General features: G+C 41.4%; 1 protein-coding gene across 1 annotated transcript in view; it reads right to left on the reverse strand.

Moving 5' to 3' along the window:
- LOC135469998 (tetraspanin-18-like) overlaps nucleotides 1-18013 on the reverse strand; it is a 30493-nt gene extending 12480 nt beyond the window's left edge. Inside the window, 1 exon segment of the mRNA XM_064748678.1 lies at nucleotides 16437-18013. Within this exon segment, the coding sequence (XP_064604748.1) occupies nucleotides 16437-16520 (84 nt within the window). The 5' untranslated portion in view covers nucleotides 16521-18013.
- Nucleotides 18014-21040: the final 3027 nt, after the last annotated feature.

Raw genomic sequence — 21040 nt, forward strand, 5'->3', positions numbered from 1 at the left:
ATACTAAATATAAGCAGTCAACAAACAGATTTCACCACCACCCACAAACAAAAAGAGAAGAATTCCAAGACCCAGGGAACCCAACGTAAGCCTCATGAGAGCGAAAGTTCAAAACTACAGTTGGAATACAACGATGTAAGGAGTTCAGAAATTAATCTGGTTATTCTTATACCCGTTGTCTACATGAGAAAATTCAACTTTTTACCTATATATACATATATGTCTTTATTAGCCTGTTGAACTCCCACGGTACCAGCTGGGGATTACAGCGCATGCGCCAGTGGGCGCACTTACCACACAGTCGCACTCACAAGATCTGTTGGGGCGGGCTTGCCAAATTTCGGTGGTTACGGCGGGCTCTCCGGTTTCCTCAACCCATAAAACTAACAGCCATGATATAAGTGAAAAACTCTAAAGATTATAAACAACAATCAAATAAATAAATAAAGACATTTTTTCAAACAAAACCTATGAAATAATATTCAGACAAAGAACCAGAATCTGATTTACGTAATAAATCAAAAGGTGCTCACAGAAAAAAAAAATAAAGAACTGCATTGAAGCATGTGGAACAAATGTGTTGCATTCCGAATACCCCATTGTTTAACTCCGTTCTATAACTGACACATGACAACAAGGAGGAACCAGTGTGTACATTCTACTTGTCCTGTATACGTATCAGCCGCACTCATAATATTTTGACCAAACAATTGTTTACATACCAAGCAGACTGCAGGCCTTTGTGATTTGCGCTGGTATAGCCCAAGCAGATAAATAAGTCTAGCTAAGTTATACAAATAGGAATTAGAATAGGACTGGGCTCAGCAGTCAACCCTGCCGTAGGCCTTGAAGTACGTGCCAGGTCCACACACTCACTGACGGATACAGGAACGGCTGTATACAACCGGGGTTAGGCTACAGCGTCACAACAAGTGGCGACAATTAGAGGGCTTCGGGTTTTTTTATCACGATTATTTTATAATCCCGGCCTCTCTACCGCACGGATAGTTTGTCTTGCACTATTTTAAACTTTCCAACGTAAACCAAAAACAAAACAAAAAATACACACACCACACTGCTATGAATTATGAAGTCCAAGACAGAACGTTTCATTAATGGCGGACTACGGCACTTAAAGTTCATTGTTACCGTCCTGTTAAAACGTACATGGTATATTAGGAGCGGCTTACATGGCACAAAAGAAATTACTCTTTACAGGATGTGGATTTCGTTGAACTTACGTATTTTTTCTTCATCCTACTTTTGTCAATACCAGCATCAGAAAGGGCACAATGACCGCTCGAAATCTCTCCGAGTTTCCCCCACCAGATGTCTCCCTATAGAATAACCCGCCTATATCCCTACTCCAGCTAACCAGGTCAATCGTCAAGCATGCAGTGGATATAAATATCACAGCAGTTGTCGCAGGCAGTCGTCCTCCCAGAGAGCCCGGCTCATATACAGGACCACATGTCGAAATTTAGCACAGCTAACCACCACGTCGAGCTTCTATACCGATGTCTAATGTTTATCCCTGTCTATGTTCTTAGTTTCAGTACTACAGCTAATGTCCCCCTATGGTCACATAAGGACAGCCTCAAAAAGTGTCGCAATATCCTTTCATCAAATGATGCGCGTCCTGGTTCAAGTGTGACTAAATTAAAGTGTGTCCTTAAACGAACAAGATCCTGTTTTGCTTTAATAAAATCAGTGCACGTCATGTATACTTGTGTAAATCCATCACTGTCATCCATCAGCAGCAGCAGTATCATCATTACATACTAAATGATAACGGATAACAGATAACCGTTATGGGATTATGGGATACCCACACCGATATAACCGCGTGACACTCTTGGTCCGTATCTACACTATGGGATATCCACACAGATATAGCTGCGTGACACTCATTGTCCGTCTCCAGACTATGGGATACCGGCCCATACCGATATATCGTGAAACACTCCTCGTCGGTATCTACACTATGGGATACCCACACAGATATAACCGTGTGACACTCCTCGTCGGTATCTACACTATGGGATACCCACACAGATATAACCGTGTGACACTCATCGTCCGTATTTATTACAAAGGGATAATTGTACTGATGAGCCCGGGTAACCGTGAGACCGCCGCTATCTACAAAATGATTTATTTATTTATTTGATTGGTGTTTTACGCCGTACTCAAGAATATTTCACATATACGACGGCGGCCAGCATTATGGTGGGTGGAAACCGGGCACAGCCCGCGGTAAACCCACGACCATCCGCAGGTTGCTGAGAGACCTTCCCACTTACGGCCGGAGAGGAAGCTAGCATGAGCTGGACTTGAACTCACACCGACCGCATTGGTGTTTACAGAATGAGAATGCACGCTTAGAAACAAGCCGATATCGACAACTATCATCAACAGCTACGGTCCACGTTCCCAAATTACCGTGGTTTTTAAGGGATACCTGGAAAACTCGGGAAAATCAACGTAGTGGTTGTAGAACTAGATGTAATGGCTGGTGGATATATGGAGTGAATCGTTCGCAAATACCCGCAGCTTCGATTGTAGGTCAGTTAATCGCATTATGCTTTAAAGGTTAACATATTATAATATACCTAACCCAGTTGTGTACATACTTGTCGACATACCACAAGTAATGGTGTAGCTAGTTTCACGGCTTGGCTGCCAGCACACAAGCAACAAGGGACAGATCAGCAGACAAGCAGGCAACGACTTGGTTTGCATACAAGCAAACATGAGTTTGATCAATATATATTGGCACCAAGAGCTTGGTGTGCAACATGAGTTTGATCAATGTTTAAGTAGCAACACAGTGCTATGCACACAAGCAACAAAAGTCAAATCAGTTTATAAGCACACAACCAACACGCCTGATCAACGCCCATGCAAGTGCATGGCTATACCGTACAAGCTATCGTACTCCGACGTATTGAAAGTGATATGTCTGGTAAGACAGCCCACGACATCTCTTGGTCAATTCTATTTAACAGATGGAGCAATTGTGTTACATCCAAGTCGAAGTCAACCTAGCTTACACATGTACCAATATTCGACAACGTGTGTGTATAGGTAACATAGTCGCAAATGACACGTCTAAAATAAATAATTTAACAGTGAACTGCCACAGGAAACATGTAACAATCGGTGATGATCAGTCAGCACATGTTTAAAATTTCTCAGATTGTTGCTATACACATCACTATTACGTCATCCATGACTATGGGTCCTCGTTACAAAATTCGTCACACTGGCTTAGTTTTAACAGCATGTTAGTAAATCTATTGACCATTGTTTACTTCAATTTATTTCGGCCAATGCATTAAGTACAACGTAAAGTGGATTGAGTTTATGTGTAACGTACACGTCTGCTTGGTTCAATGGTAAATACTGCATCGTAACTAATCTACACTAATAAAGATAGCCCAAAACAGTAATAAAGATAGCCCAAAACAGTAATAAAGATAGCCCAAAACATCATAAATCTCGTTGAGCATTGCGTATGGCCTTCAACATAACTTCACTTGTCTCCATGCAGCAGGACGATCCCAATGCCATCGTATTCATGATGCTGTTAATATGGCACGGTTTGCTAAAATCCCTATAGATGAAGGACCACCAAGTCTGTGCTGTGACACAGAACTGACCAATTGCCTGCTCCATCAACGGGAATAACTTAAATGGGCGAGTCTGAACTCAGCAAAGCGGAGTTTTTAACTCCGTTGTCGTACGGTAAAGGAGTCTTGGCAATATAAGCCCCATACTGACTGGCAATCACTTATCTACATTAGTTCATATTAAGAATATATTATATACCCATTTACGACGCTTACTTTTGCTATCTCTATAAACAGACGCCAAGTGTGGTGAATACTGATGAGGAGATGAACGGATCGATCTCTTTTCCAATGCTTTACCCACTAATCTAAGAAAAGCCGCATAAATGACTATGACATGTACGTAGCACATATCCTTTCGATATAAAAAATGACAGACAGATAGATAGTTTATTTGACGCGAACAAAACTTTCTCCTTGTCACGCACCTAAAATACAACTGATGCTTTCATGACGGATTACAAATAATCAATGAAGTGAAAACGATTTCTTAATTCAATGATATATAAAATGACAGGCCCAAGGGAGCGGCCATTTCACGGTGTGAAAATGTTCTGTCGCTAGCGGACATTTCCTTTTGCAACGAATTCAGCTGTGGGGGCCTCAGTGGCTTAAGGGATTAGCCTGTCAGCGCGAAGCAATGACTCGGCAGCCGCTCACCAATGCGGTTGCCGAGAGTTCAAGTCCAGCTCATGTTGGCGTTCTCTCCGGTCGTAAATGGGAAGGTCTGTCACCAATCTGGGTATTGTCGTAGATTTCCCCCGGGCTCTGCCCGGTTTCCTCCCACTATAAGGCTGGCGGTCGTAGTATCAATGAAATATTCTTGAGTTCGCCGATGAAATAAATAAACAAATAAACAAATAAATTCTACCGTGAATAAGCCCGTAAACTCAAAACAAATCTTGTTGAACATCACACTTAATACACCAATAACGGTGTCGTGGATTTACTGTGGTGCATAGATAAACAATGCATACATCCAGAAAAACAAGTGAAACAAGTAAATTTTACCAGAATTTTATCACGTAGAGGACAGATGTCTACAGTAGATGTCTGAAATAAAATTTAAACCGGTTATGAACTGCCGAATAAACTACATCGTTTAAATATATATCCTGGTATAGGTAAAATGTAGAAGTTTCTAAAGTGGAGAACAGGTATAAGCAAAAAAAAAAAAAAGAAAACATCAAATTTCAACATAATTATATTCCAACTTCAAGTCTGAACAGTCGCTTTCGTCAGGAGTGACCTGGTATATATAAAGCTAATTCTATAACATTCATAAGAATGGTGACATATCTCCACTTTATCACAGATCTATAAAAATCTGAAAATGAGAAGTACAGTGCATTCTTCGAAGGCTGAGCAGGTGCGCTATGTATCGCTGAACCAAACAGCACAGCTGTTTATTTATTTTTTTATTTGAATGGTTTCAACAAATAAGATGAATCTGAAAACCGGTGCAGTCAACAATTCAGTAAGATTTGATACCACTTGCATTCCATCTCTGAAGTGCTCTGACCAATTTGCACACAATTACATCACAATCTAGTCATGCTTGGATATATGTAATATGCATACCACACAATATTTCAGACCATGCAGAATGCATACAGCTCAAGCTTAGTAGAGCTAATAGTCGCCGCTTTACACCTTTTACTTACATTGTATTCCATATACTAGTACACGAAAATCTTGTAATTCTCAGAGGGAACGTTGGAAGATTATTTGAGACAAGCTTGGTGGGGGGGGGGGGGAGATTAGTTTGTAATGGCGTTTCCCCATCCAAGTCGAATGATGCACGCCAATAACGAAACGTTGAATAACTTGCTTTCCCAAGTAAACTGCGAAATGAGGCTGCTTTACATAAAGGTCCAGTACTCTGGGACAAGCATGACAAATACTTATTAGGCTACATAGTTACAGTACCGTTCCCACATGTTTCCATTCTAACTTTAGAAATAAACTTACGTAGCTGAGAAGAGTTACAATTTTAGCAATCTTACCAATTATATTGAGAAAGATACTAAAAATCTCGCAAATGTTGCCAAACTAATTAAATATTCAACATAGATCTGACATTCTGGGATTAATTGATATAACATATGCACTGTGGAGTGGTATGAATTAACAGACAATTCTGTCTACAAGGGCAGATCATATCAGGAAATCAGTCTTCCGTTACTGTAAAATTACATTCTCATGCCTGTAGCCTCTGAAATTCGGCTGCATCAAAATGTGATGATGCACAATTAAAAGCATATTTTTGCGCTGAACTATTGTAGCTTGATAGAGAAAAAATACCCATGCATTAGAAGGTCAGGCAGAAGTACATGTTCGGGGAGGAATAGCATATACCTCTTACAATTAGTACCAAACCATTCCCGAAGCCGGTTCCTATTCGCAAATAGACTATATCAATTACGAATGGGTTATTAGCTCATAGACAACCCTCAGCATACGACCATGGAAGATAAAAGCTGTCTATCATTTTAGGCTACACAGCTTATATTAGAGACCTGGCCTTAGTGCGATCATACACCATGATTATTGACCCTAGTGTTAGACACACAGCTTCAATGGCAGCTGTAGCCGTGTTAGAACATCGGATATACAGAGTAGTTACACAACAAGCTGTAAAACTGGTGGTCCATTGATACAATAGGGAAATGTCATTTTCAAAATTGAAGAAATCAGCTGACTATACAAGACTTCCCTTTTAAATCAGTTCCTGTATATTTAGAGGCATATTGTCCGTCATACACAGTGTACGAGTGCTGAATATGCAGACAGGTCGAAATGCCCAAATGAGATATATGTATTTACGTAAAAGGCATGAACAAAAAGTAGTAGATGAACTAATCTAACTCGATAATTCAGGAAGATAATCTTGGAAAGTTTCCCACAGCTTCAATACCAAGCGTAGACAGCAAACCTTGAGCCAATGTTTAAACTTTTGACTTCATTCAACGAATTATTTTATACATGACATGACACCAAAGTTAAACGGTTACGTCAACGTCTGGACGACTGATTATACCGAGAGACTCCAGTTTTACAGCAGGTTGTAGCGCCACTATGGCGTCAAATGCAGCCTATGTACTGTCTTACCTTGCCTCGTATGGTCAGATGGCAGCAGACGAACCCCTAAGAAAAGTAGGGTCAGTATTACAGGGGTTCAAATGTCTAGTTTGGCAATACATATATGTGCATATAGAACAGTGTGAGCATGTATGCCCTATATATATATATATATATATATATATATATATATATATATATATATATATAAAACAATGCCTACAATTCGTACAGGCCTATAAATATATGCAGCCAAAAAATAATCCAGTCAAAAATGTTTCTCTCCAACACACAGGTCTAATTGTCAGTTTGGACAGTTTCTGCTCACATCGACACGTAATCTTCGTGGCCTAAGGCAAACGGATGAAAGCCAGTTTTCGCTCCCATGGGATTGAGTAAATCGAGAACATTCATAACCGAATCTTTAGCCTATAAGAGCTCTTATACCATTTGTCTTCTGTCATCATAAAACAAAAGGAGTTCACACATTGAGAACATGGAGGACTTTGCGCTTTGCCGGCTCTGGGGGGAGAAATTGAAAAAGTTCAGAGCTCATATTTATCAAAGGTCTAAAGCCTTGAGCAAAAAATTCAAACAGAGCTACAATTAAAATCTTTTCTTCTCAGTAGTTTAAAATGTGCTCACGGATACTTTACTGCAGAACAATATACCCACACGCTTTGAGTTCTTTGAGTTTGGCTTTTTTAGGACTTGCAAAATGTGACTTAGGACTTAAATTGCTTAATAAATATGGGTCCTGGTCTTGTAATGTTTATATATATATATATATGTGTGTGTGCATTTACGACGTATACTCAAGAATATTTCGCGTAAATGAAAGCGGTCAGGTTTACGGGTAGGTGAAACCGGAGGATCCCTGCGGGAAACCACTAACTTTTATCAGATACTAGGCAAACTCATGACTAGGCCGAACAGCTGAGACATACATGAACTCGCTACGTCGCTGGACAAAAGCTAGCCGATAAGCTGAGGTAAGCGATGGGGTTATTTTAAAGTACTTTCATGGCATGGGATTTTATCTAGTAAACAGCCTACGGATTATGATTCTAAAGACTACTTATTGTAAGACATGATGAATCAACCGATTAATGGGGAGAAATTCTCAAATGTGGCCAAAAGGAGGGGGTCTAGCAAAATTCCCGTCGTATATGCCAACTTCTTTTATGCTTGGCCTCCTTAAGGACATGACCAAACGGAAATAAGACATGCTCGTTATTACATAATACAATGCTATGCAGCCATTTAATAGTTAGTTCGCGGTGTCACAGATTAGATCTGATTGCTACAAACCCTTAGCCAGTGAAGTTGCTTGTAGGAATCGAGCTCCCGTTCTCTCGTTGGCTGCTATAGATCAGATGTTTTCGAGGTATCTTCCAGTATGATGCGTTGGTTTAACCAAGGTAAGGGCCAGTTTAGTTGATTCCTCAATCCATAAACTTGTAACCCGTCAAATACAACACTGGTAGATGCTAACCAGACCAACCAAATCAGCTGTTAATACAAGATGGATAATGTTTTATTTCCCAGTCAGCTTTAACCTTAAAGACGGTGAATCCAGTTAATTACAGCGGAACCTACACAGGTACGGGCTATACCGAGCTAATGTTGTCGTACAGGGCCTGTTGTCCCGCACAATGTCACTTGACAGGCTATAAAACTGTCCCGTTTTATAAATATCGACGTCCATAACTGTTGTCTTTTCCCCAACTGGTCTTTCCTACCGTGTGTAACTTGGCCACCATGCGGGGTAGCCATACCAAAAGCACAGGCAACATGTATCTGGAAATATCTTCAAAACTAAATGACATTTTACATATGTAAGGCATTAGGAGTCTACATTTTAACTTAATAGCGCGACTTGACCGGACCACGTGACAACATCGACAGTTTTGATATAAAAAAGTTGACACAAAACTTCCGGCACTGAGTCACAAGAAGTATGCGTTTTCACAGAACGTACGTTGCGCAATGATAAGTATCTGTGAGCCCTACCCCACCGTTCCACCACAAATCCCAACCCAGTGTACGTCACACACCACGCCCCACTGACCGAACACTTCAAACTTGTGGTATGTAAGCTCGTATGCATTTGTTCTTTATTGTGGTATATATGTGTCGTATATATCTACTACAACGTGAAAGAACGAGACGTGAGGCTCTCTTGGGAAGGCGTTACGTGCAGCCCAATAAATTCTTTGCTTGAACTATGTCAGCATCTTTATATTTCGACCTGTTACAGAAACATTTGTATTGTTTAGACATTTATTTCGACAGTGATGGCTTGGATTCGGTTGTTATGTCTACGAACTGACACCGTCATTTGGCCCGACCCCTTGGAACCCCCTGCAGCACACTCGCAATACAGCCTATACGTAAACTATAAAACTCGATACGCTTGGGTGAATTAGTTTTAAACATTCCTAGCACCACTGACTGTGTCAAAATGGCCGACAGGTATTACTCCAAGCACCAGTCTTGAAATCCGTGAGGGATCAAACAAAACAGAATAACAATAACGTGTCAAAACAACTAGCTAGAAACAGGCCTGACTTCTCCTTACCGTTAAGCACACCTGAGAGACTATCACTAGTCGATTTCGTTATGCAGATATGTCACATCCCGCCATGTATCTTTGTAACTTTAAAAGTAGAACATATATGTAATGATAGACTGGTCCGTGAGATTTTGTCCCGTATTTCCCCGGTCACCACGTATATTCACCTCTGCCATTATAACACCTGATTTATAATCACAAGCCAGGATTAAATCTAAAAAATACACCGAGTGTGTTAACTCTCCTCTCAGCCCCTCGGGTTAGCGAGGACTCCCTGGAGAAGTTTTGTGCATCGTAAAGCTCCGTGCACAATCTAAGTCAACCTGTCACCCGTAGTGCGTACATATTTCCCCTTCCAACTCCATCAAGATAGAAACCAGAAACTTACTCGACTCGCCGACCTCTTCGCCTTCTTCGAATCTTCTGATCGTCTCGCCATGTGTAATTCGTATCCAGAAAAGACTGAAAGGGCGTGAAAAATGTCAAAGAGATCACTACGCCGACATAACGCGTTGTTCGGCAGGTAAAATTAGGCCTCCAACTTCACAAAGGACTTAATGGCCGCTCGCTGTCCCTCCTCTGCTGACCTCGTTTAGGCAGGGCTGGCAGTTGTGGTGTCGCGCAGCCTGTGACAGTTGTCAAACACTGCAGCGGCTCTGCTCATGTGATCACCAATTGCTTTGCCCAGTGTGCAACTGGTACGGATGCACTATCACTTGTACATAAAACAGCAGAACAGCCGTTTTAAGTGAGAAAAAGTGCTGTCACACTACACTGGTATTTCTACTACACATTTCCTACATCACATGGACATACGCATCAGTATGTACACGTTGTCAGATCACTCCGTACAGTGCATGCTAGGTAACAGGGGTTCAATAGGTAAGGTCATGGCAAGTAAGCGTTTGCCTGCGTTTTGCAAAGGCAAGATTAGTTAAGATCAGTCAATTCATTTTTGCTCTCTCGCCGGTTATTTCGCTCGCTTAATTAACTAAATCTGGGTGTATTAATCTTAATCGGTTTAGTTAAATAAGCCTGCCCAGCACAAATCAAGAGACGAGGAGTTCTAGCACCCCCAAACGCTTGAGAGAAATACACTGAGTGTGTCCTATAGACGTGACTGTAGTCATGTGTGCGACAGCTGGCATATCGCCGCACATGGTGCACACAGCTTCGATTTTACATTTTATTGTCATTTTATTGTACACTATTGACAAACTTCCAGTAAAAACAAAAACATCGGTGCACGATACAGGACACGATCAACACTGAGTGATATCCTACTGTAACAAATGTAACAAAATCATAAACCCATACATAGATGAACAAATCATGTTACATGATAATTTATTCACTGAAATATATTCATTAAATGTGAATAAACGTTCTACATATCCTGTAGACAACGTATACATATATTTTAAACAGCTATGTATGTATTTTAAGAAGTTTTAATATTTTATCTTTTTCATGAGTTTCAATACGCAAAAGAAATAAAAAGTCATATTAAAGTAAGTCTTGTTGACAGTTTTTAATTATTTAATTGGTTTTTGTCTGTTATACTCAAGAATGTTTACGATGGACGCCAATGAAGATTATGTGTGGATAAGAGTCAGGTACGGACCATGCACCGCAACAAAAGCTTGAAAACAAATTTGAAAAAATAACATTGTTCTGGTCACTTTCAATCATGTATTTTACCTAGTAAGCTTTTAAAGACGTTCAACAACTTGCAGCAAGCCGAGGCTTTTGTTTTCAATTATACGCTGACAAATTAAACATTTGTTAAATTCTTTTGTAATGATTAACTGCCTGTTGCCGCTGAGGTGTTTTGAGGCGGTGTCATTGAACTGATGACATGACTGGCATGAAGTATACACAATGGTCGATTTAAGGCTTCATAAATCAATGGCATAAATATGTGCATTTTATGAGCTAATCTAGAGTTCCAGTACATACAGACTGCATGCAGGGATGTCAAGACACGTTTCTTCTGCTCACGGGCAGGTATTGACTAGCCGATAGTTCACTCGCAGCGGTGACGTCGGCCACGTGCGACACCAAGACGTAGCCAACGTTATAAGTACAATCCAATATCACTATTAAAGCTAGGAAGGGATTTTTGTGCATCAGTTTGCATGGATACTACAGCACGATTGTGTTTAAGAACAGTAAAACCTAAGAATCGTAAGTACTAAATCGTTGGAATAACCGTTGCCGCTGCCATGGTTTAACCGCTAGCCAGAGAACGTTTAAACCAACTCAATCACCAAACATAAAACGACCTTGAAGCCAGACTTCATACCAAACTGGAGGTGTTCGATTTCTTCGGAAGAATATTTTACTAACAATCCCGGTAATGGATACCTAAAAATTATAATAGCATAGCTTACTGAATTCAAAATTACATCCCCTAAACACTCGGATACTGCCGTAATGCTAATGTGCCGCATACCGACATAGATTGATTGCCAGTTTAATTGTTATAAGCCTGGGTGTGAATCTCCATACATACAGCACTAATTATTATTACGTATGATTAACATTTGGGCATTTACATGACTAATCCTGTCACCGGCAGCCAAACACAGCTTACTGTTGTGCAAACCGTACAGTTGTATACAACAACAGATTGCAGATGTATACAGGCAAAGAATGTCAAACAATTGGGTGATATCATTAAACTACGTGTACATGGAAACGGCCAGGTTGAGAGGTATGAGAAAGGCCAGGTTGCCTATAAAGTCGTGCAATTCCAACGCACAACACTACACCACCATCAGCTCTCATTCCGAGCTACTCCTGGTCATTACCTGCATGTACAGTGTAGGCCTAATAAGCGATATGACAATAACACCTTGTTCCCTTCACTAGCTAGCCATGTTGATAACAGCTAGTACGGATGGTTAGCATCTCACAGCATGTTTCTATATTTACTGCTCTGCCATTTTCTCGACTGACATTCAGAAGGCTTCTCCTGAAATAAGGTTGCATGTGCTTGATAATATAAAACACATGAGGGCTACAACATGTATGCATGTATACAAAGTAAGAAGAATACAGGGAGTTAGATACACACACAGGGTAAACAGCTGTGAAGGGGTGGGGGGGGGGGGGTGCCAAAATTGAAAAACAGCTAAACAACAATATCATATTGAAAACAAACGTTAAAGTTCGACTAGTTCGTGTTAAACACCGTGCTCACGAATCGTTCACTTCTGTGACTATTGTCAGGGTTATGAGCGGAGGAACAGGAGTTCCTGGTTTAAACCAGGAACCTTTGCGAAATAACCGACACACCTCCTGACATAGGGCCGCCCAGATACCACCTTTATAGTCAATGGAACACTCGTTTAATGTAAATCTCGTTCTGGCCCCGGCTATTCAAAACTATTTTAGACTTAATACCAGATTTAACTATAAGCCAAATCATAAATTTTGTACTTTACCCATGATTTTGGGCTAAAGGTATATTAAATATAAACTAAACCTGCTTCTGTTACACGTTGACTATGGACAACTGCATAGGCTGCTGAGTTTGGCTCAAATTTTAATATAAAATATGACTTAATAAAAGTATTAGCTATTACAATTTTGTACCATCGGTCCCTAGATTATGCACAAAATCACAGCGATGGCACTGTTTAAAGGCTTCTGGATAATTGTGCTGCAGTACAGGCCGCTAACCACTGGGCAACTGAGGCTCCATAATTTATTGTTCCATTCACAGAAAATGATGAGCAATATAGAGCCTCCATTGTAGACAAAATGAAGGAACTGCCTATATTGCAAACAAGTAACCGCTAGGACTCGGGCGGCAGCAAAAGGGCACTCAAGATGCCTGTCATCGGTGACAAGGTTAATGAAACCTCTAGACATATGTCGCTATCCTGCTGCTTTTTCCAAGCCACATATCTGACATTATCATAGTAAATAACCCGTGATGGTTTTTATGCTATGAAGGCGGGCGCATAAGCGCTGAAGTGTACGCACAGTGGCATTCCGTGTGTACGTACCAAACGCCAAGCGTTGCAGAGGGGTTTTCTCTTTGTGCCATGAAGATGCCCGTGTATATCAACCCTCAAAACTCGACGGACCGGAAACGTCCCGTTTCAAAAGTTGACGTCAACTTTCTGCGTCGAATTATTTACATGTTAAAGCCCCTTTTAAAACTCTTCACTATATGATAAACACGACACTGGGTTAAAGTAATAATGGTTTTTACCATGGAAGCAAACGTAGCACAAATTTATGATAGCTATCATCCTCTACGTGACTATTTTCACATGTCAGCACTCACCAGCACGTAACGTCAGTTTGTTCATGATGACGTCAGTTTGTTCATGATGACGTCAGTTTGTTCATGGGTGTATCTGTCCGACTATTTGACATTCAACGTTGTACGTAGTAGGAAATCCAAAGTATAATAGCATATTCAACCTGCTCACAAAGCACAAAGTCGACACGGACTTTCCAAATACCACGTCTGTTTTTAAATGGAATTAACTCAACGTCATGTCATCACGTGAAAGAACATGTGATGGCGGAACTGCACGGAAATGAGAGCGCTTTCGTCAAGAAGCATGTATATACCTGTTGACCGGAACATACAAGATGAAGGAACAGGTGCCTGTGGACTGATTATCTGTTCATCGATGCATGTATTTACCAGCTCAAGGTAATAATTAAGATTTTATGATGGCAGATAAAATCTCATGGCCAGACTCTGGTTCCTATCTGATGTCAGTGAAGTTGACCAGTTTGGTGCGGTAGTACACCGCAAAATCTGCTGTCATCTTCATTGGCGAAGCTACTGACGGTCGTATGTGTACAAAGTTCTGAAACAGGACAGACATCTACTATACATAATCGTTTTTTAATATAACATTTGTTCCATCATGTACACTACCATGCAGTTTTTGTTGTCTAGTTTTCAGCCCTGTTCATACTTGTGTTTTGCGTCACGTTATGAACAGCACGAGTTTTTGCAAGATGAACAGACAGTACTTTTGAAGGACACAGGTTATGGGAAGCGGGTCCTGTTGTAAGAGTATACTATACATGTGAAGACTGCCCCGCTCTAGGATTATTGTCCTTAGGCAAGATGGCGGTTATGAGGAGTCAGTAGATTATACACGAGAACGCTGTCTTGCTCTTGGACTTAGTTATAAGATGATTGTCCTTTCGCAGGATGCAGGTTATTAGTGCTCCTTTATATAGGATATATGCTATAATAAGTCCTGTAGTAGGATGCAAGTTATCAGAAGAATGTCCCGCGCTAAAATGCGGGATATACCAGAAGACTGTCCAGATGTAGGATGCAGATTATCAGAAGAATGTCTGAATGAAGGGTGCAGAAAATACGAGAAGACTGCCCTATGGCAGGATGCGGGATATACGAGAAGACTGTAATGTTATAGGGTGCAGGACGACTGCTGTTACAAGATTGAGATTATCAGAAGAATGTCCCGCTATAGGATACAGGATTTACAAGAAGACTGTCCTATGGTAGGATGCAGATTATCAGAAGATTGTGCTGTTGTAGGATGCAGGATATGCTAGAAGACTGCTGTTGTCGGATGTAGGCTATGCTAGAAGACTTCTGTTGTAGGATGCAGGATATGCTAGAAGACTGCTGTTGTAGGATGCAGAATATGCTAGAAGGCTGCGTTGTTGTAGGATGCAGGATATGCTAGAAGACTTCTGTTGTAGGATGCAGGATATGCTAGAGGACTTCTGTTGTAGGATGCAGGATATGCTAGAGGACTGCTGTTGTAGGATGTAGGATATGCGAGAAGACTGTTCTGTTGTAGGATGTAGGATATGCTAGAAGAATGTCCGCTGTAGGATGCAGGATATACGAGTAGGCAGTGCTGTTGCAGGGAGCTAAATATGACAAGCTTACTAACGGAATTTCAATGAGAGGAAAATCTAGTCTAGAACTACAGGTAGAGGAGAAGAATCTCCTCATGCACGTGAACGAAGCCTTGAGAATCTGCAGTCCCATAGGGAGCATGTATGTCACCAAGGCACACACACACGTATGATTGTCTGGATGGCCCTGGCAAGGTGTTCTGTCGGGTATGGAAATCTTCCCGGACGTGGGGATAATTTACCTGGTTATGTATGATAATGAAAACCAGGGAATCGTCTACCAGCACAAATAATATATGGCTTGTATGAATACATATTACTGGAAATTTATTCATTTTCCAAAATGAATCCGGGATTCCCTTCGTCTGGTTGTCTCCGCACAGCATCACAATGCTTATTGGAATGTCAAGACAGTCAATAAAATATATCTACAATGTATGTAAATATATCTTCCTTGTCATGTTGGGTTTTTTAAACTTTAATATTATTATCCACATATTTATATTTGTACCCATGTGCGAGTACGTATGTATTTATTAGTCGTGTTCATTGCCATTTGAGGAGATATTCAGGAGATTGAAGTTTGGCTGTGAGAAAGCCTCCCAGATAAGTGAAGACTTAAATCAAGAGTTGAATGTTACCTAATTTGCGAGATAAAATTGTACAATACTTACACGAATCCTAGCAGCTAAATAATGTTTTAACACTGTGTATACTGCGCCACGGTGTAAGCTATAAAGTACACTCCTGGTGTACAGAGACCGTGATTGATCGTGTTACTGGGATAAGAGGAAATGTCATCCACTCGAGTCGTCGCGTGAAGATATCACCGCTATAAAACCATACCACAGCCAGGGTATGTAGTATAACTGTGAGATAAGAGTATGTAGTACAACTGTGAGATAAGACTATATAGTCGTTGAGCCGACTTCTAGTCCGCTCTGTGGTGGGGATATTTGGTAGTTTGTCAGGTGTTAGACCCAATGTTATTTCATGTAAAGTAGCTTTCAGGTATCCCCATCATCACTTGTCATCTTAGACCAGTCTTTGAGAGGGGCATGAGACAGAGCTGTACGCATATCTGATCAAGGCGTTGGGCGTGGGTTTGACCCGGACAAGCCCAAAACTGGTTGAGCGCAAAAGCTTGTGGAAAGCTTAAAACCAAGAAGTATTAATCAAACAAGTGGTAAACGGAATGAGTTGCTCGCTGTACCCCTTTACTGACGAAGGCTCAGCAGAAAAACTCCGAGTAGGCTGTACTTTGTACGACTTACCTGTATGTCATTTGACTCCAGTGACAGATATCCCAGGCTATCCGGCAGATCTTCTTTTGGGCCCATCAGGATATTTCCGTTCATTTAGCTTCACTTATCTGAAGATTGCACTGCTCTTTGACACCTGGCAATTGTAGGGAGTTTTCGCACGACGGGCAGCAGCTGTCCGGCATTAGCCCACCCCCGAGATATGGCTGATCACGCATAGCCTTGGCTTACAGTACATCAAGAGCATTCAGCCAAGCTAACGAATTTACACGACTGCCATAGCATTCGTTTCAAATATTCTGTTGAGAAATTTTGCAATTAAAATTGAAAAGTAGCCAGATTTTTCCTCAAAAAGACACTTCACTGCGAGTACTAATTCGTTTGCCTACGTTTGTATCAATGCATTGTGTGCCAGCATAAATAGCCGTCAACTAGCTTCCAACAGTACAATATAATCATATATACCGTACAGGAGCTTATCTCATTTTTCTAGTGGTAACGCGCAGTGATCACACAGTTTATGCTGGTGAACAATTCGCTTTCAACACGTCAGGGTTTACTGTTCAGTAGTCTGTTTGCCCCTTCAGCCGATAAGCCAGCCGCTGTTACAGTAAAAAAACAGAAAAAAGAAAAAATGCCCTACATAGAAAAGCACGAGTAACTGGGTCTAGTGAAAACATCTGGCAAAGTCGGCACTCCCGTGGGTCGGGCTCGCCTCCCAGGCTCCTTCCCTTGAGCTTCTCGGGTTGTGTTAACTAACAAAACATTGAACTATTGATCATTTCTTCTGTCGATTGATCCGATTTGCTGGTTGTGATCCAAGCGTTTCCGCCTCTCCTTCAGCCTCTCTCCTTGTAACATGTGTAAAGCCCTTGGGCAAGTCCGTTCAGATTAAGCCGCATTTCCGGGCCGCGACGGATAAATCAGAAACCTGAACTGGTCCCAAATTTGAGTGGTACAAAGTCTGGACTTTTCCAAGACATGCCAAGTTCTTCACTTGATAAACTGACCAAAGCCTAACACCTGATCAAAGGTGAAGAGGAAATATTGGTTAGGCTAGTACATCCTTGTATCTTTTATCTAAATTCTTGCATCACAGCCATTCATATCCTTCGACATTCTACAGATTCAAAGTAATTACCCTTTCCTAGATTAAATGGCTTCTCTATATACACACACTGGCCACAAATTGAAGTAACTAGATTCCTGTCATTACAAGCGAACGAATGTTTCGGAGCTGAACCATATACTCGGATCAAGTCTTAAGACGCATAAAGTTCTCTGCACATGCTCAACGTCTGATTTTTGCCCATTTGTTTTCCCCACGTTGTTCTCTGGGGTCTGGGTGAGTAAAGAAGGTTAGCGTCACGAGTAGTCCGGCCCGACGCTGCCTCTGGATGCAGACACAGCCACTATGAGCTCGCTAGGCACGAGCGGAGCGCGAATCAATGGATGGGTAGGCGGGGCAGCAGCCCGTGACCCACATAGAAAACACAGCCGATTAATGCATCGATCTGAACAGTCGCGTAACATCGATCTTTTAATTTATTTGTCGTTTCCGAAAGACCTGCGGATTTGTGAATTAGTCTCGTAGTGAAGCCATCAATTTTAACCAAGTTCGATACACAGAAACTGCGATCATTAAGTATTTATATTCCCATCTGCTCAGACGTTTATACTTTGCCAACTCGGTAGTCCGCCAATAGTCTTTAGGGTACGGACACACTTTGTAATCTATTCTAACTCGTCTTCAACAATAAAGCATGGCAATTCCATTCACCCAGATTCCCATGTAGCAGTATCGCTACTCTGTGAAGTCCATGATACCCTGACCAGGACAAGGCTATCTAATTTGTCGGCTACATGCGAGTCAGTTTGCGAACAAAGATTGAAGTTATTACTTGGCCTGTTTGCGCCTCCTACTCAACGTGTAGTCGCACAATGATCAAGATGACGAATGAATAAATAAAAGCCCGATGTTGATCCCCACCGTTCCCGAACTGTTGATTGACTAGCTACAACTGAAGAGTTCTTGTATCAGAAAAAGAGCTCCCGGCGCTGAACGTTGATTCCCCGATGATACTTCAGAGCAGTGCATAGCCGCCCCGTGTCAATGATATGCTTCCTTACCGGATCAAAGGGCGTACCATTCTCAGCCCAGCTTCTATACGAAACAACATCGCGGCTGGCTTTTCACGAATAATTTACACAATCCTGTTGATGACATCTACTTAGGTGAGCAAGGCTTAGGCAAAAGGTAATCAACAGTAAAGTCCCTTTAGTTCATGTTACAAGCATGTCTTTTCTCATGCGACATTTGGTACCTCTCTGACGGACAATTTGAGTCAGCTCTTTGAAACAGAACTGTAAAGGTTACTATATGGCACAATTTGTAGATGAAGTGCTGTAGTCGATAGGACATGTCAACTGAGGGCCCCAAGCCATGGCGCTAAGCGAACACGCTGATAAAGGTAATGATGTAGTTCACTTAATGAGATCCGTCGACAATCGAAGCATACTGCCGCATATTCATTCCTCAATCGATATTAAGGAGCTTATGACCATGGACAACTTTTCTCTCTGTCTCTCCTCTCCAAGCGCAGAAGTGTCCTCTCAAAGAGAAAGGCAGCAACAGTTACCTGCCCGACGCATGGTTCTGTTAATTGGTCTTCTATGGTTCCTTTTTTGTAGGTTGAAGTCTACCGTCGCCAGTGAGACGGATGATCAAACTGAATTTGCTAGCTATCAGCGTTTACATGGTTCGCTGGAGAGAAGGTTGTTATTTGAGTGAGTGAATCAGCTGCAAATGCCTGTCCTCATTTTTCTTTGACAGCTAATTGCAGTCTGTGGTATATAGACTGATAATCACGTTGTGTCGAGCTGATAATCTAAAATACACTACCAGAGCAGGCCGAGAAAAAAAACCCCAAAGCTTAAAGCATTTGAAAAAACAGCGTAAGAAAATGAAGTATAGTCACAATAGATGTTTGTTGGGAATCGATTTTTTTAAGGTAGATAACATGCCTGAATTTGAATCACGTGAAAGTAAAGCTCAACTCGGAATTACTCTTAGGCTGGGTTCTAAAATTAGTTTTAGATAAGACAGCATAGTAAAAAAGCGAGTCATCGTGGCCAAGCCTCAGCATTATATCATAGCCGGCATATGTTTGCTGTCAAGACTTTTGCCAAATCCACAGGACTGGATGAGGAACAAGTGTCGTCTGGGGCTCTTCATTTAACATCTGAAAAACAACTCTTCTCAATCTTTGCTTGATCAGTCTAAGAGTGGAACTATCTGTACACAGAACGCCATCAATCAATGTAATAAAGATGCATTAAACTGAGCACAGAGCTTTATGAAGATCATTAGAGGGTGCCAACATAATACCCTACTTGCCAATGGCGTGTTAAGTTGTCTCGTTATGATGCCCTCTTACTCGTATTGATCAAACAATATGAAAAGGAAAGGCCGTCAGCGCCGGCTTTCGCCCTTGAATCCCAGTCAACTCACGTGTGAAATAGCCAGGGAAATAAGTTTGGTAATTTAGTTAAACGCTTTATTCTACATGAAACACGGCGATGGAAAGTAATTCACGCGAACTTGTCCAATAGCAACCGTTAGGTCTTCACAATGACTATAGAGACAAAATTCTACAAAACAAATACTGCAGGCGGAATTCTGGGCTAGTAAAGCCAACTAAAAGCCTTTAACGGACGGCACGTTCGGTAAGCTAAGAGAACCCAGCTTAACTTGTCCGGTTTCCGGTCCAGTTTTGACATACTGCCCCAGAGTCCGCGTTGAAAAGGTGAAGCACAATCAAATGCTAGTCTTTATGGACTAATCGTTGAACAGACATATGCTCCCGAGCGACTGGCAACTGTGGATAAAAGCCCACACGGTTTGGCTCGCTGCAGACATCAGTTAATCCGCTCAGACCAGACCTGATGGCGTTCCGAGTCTATCTAAAAGACCAAGTCGTTAAATAAGACTTCTCGGGATTATGTTCTCGCGTGCTTCAAATGTATCTTAACCACACGCCGGTCCCTGAGTGTGTTTTACCGACAACCACCAGCCTACCGTACAGTGGGATCAAATACAGCACTAAAGAAGGCAATTTCCCGATTTACCTTCGTCCCAGACCCCATAAATTGCCGTCCCATGGGAGAGGTAATAATGGGAACTGTGCCTCTATCCACTGATTATCAAGCTGATTATACTCAGCTGCTCAAACTAACCACCATTAGCAATGTCAGCGTCGGAATCGACCGAGCTGAATACACTCCATAATGGCGTGCTGTTAAAATGCTGTTGATAAAAGCTTTCAAAATTGCCCAGCTGTACATATCCTTGAAAAACAGTACTTTATATCATCTGCATTGTGCTATGGACAGAGATATAAAGCAGATTGACACTGCACAAGCACATTACATATAAAATCACAAACTGATCCAAGTGTGACAAAGAATCACTAAGTATTCTGAACAATGTCTTGTCGGTACACGAGAAAGTATCAATTCAACAGTGCAAACATACATATATTAGACGTTATATATTAGATGCTTTTACGTTTCTGGGAGCAAGCTTTACATGGTCTTAACAAAAGTTTACCTTACTT

This window comes from Liolophura sinensis, chromosome 7 (assembly GCF_032854445.1).
Source record: "Liolophura sinensis isolate JHLJ2023 chromosome 7, CUHK_Ljap_v2, whole genome shotgun sequence".
Classification (NCBI taxonomy): domain Eukaryota; kingdom Metazoa; phylum Mollusca; class Polyplacophora; order Chitonida; family Chitonidae; genus Liolophura; species Liolophura sinensis.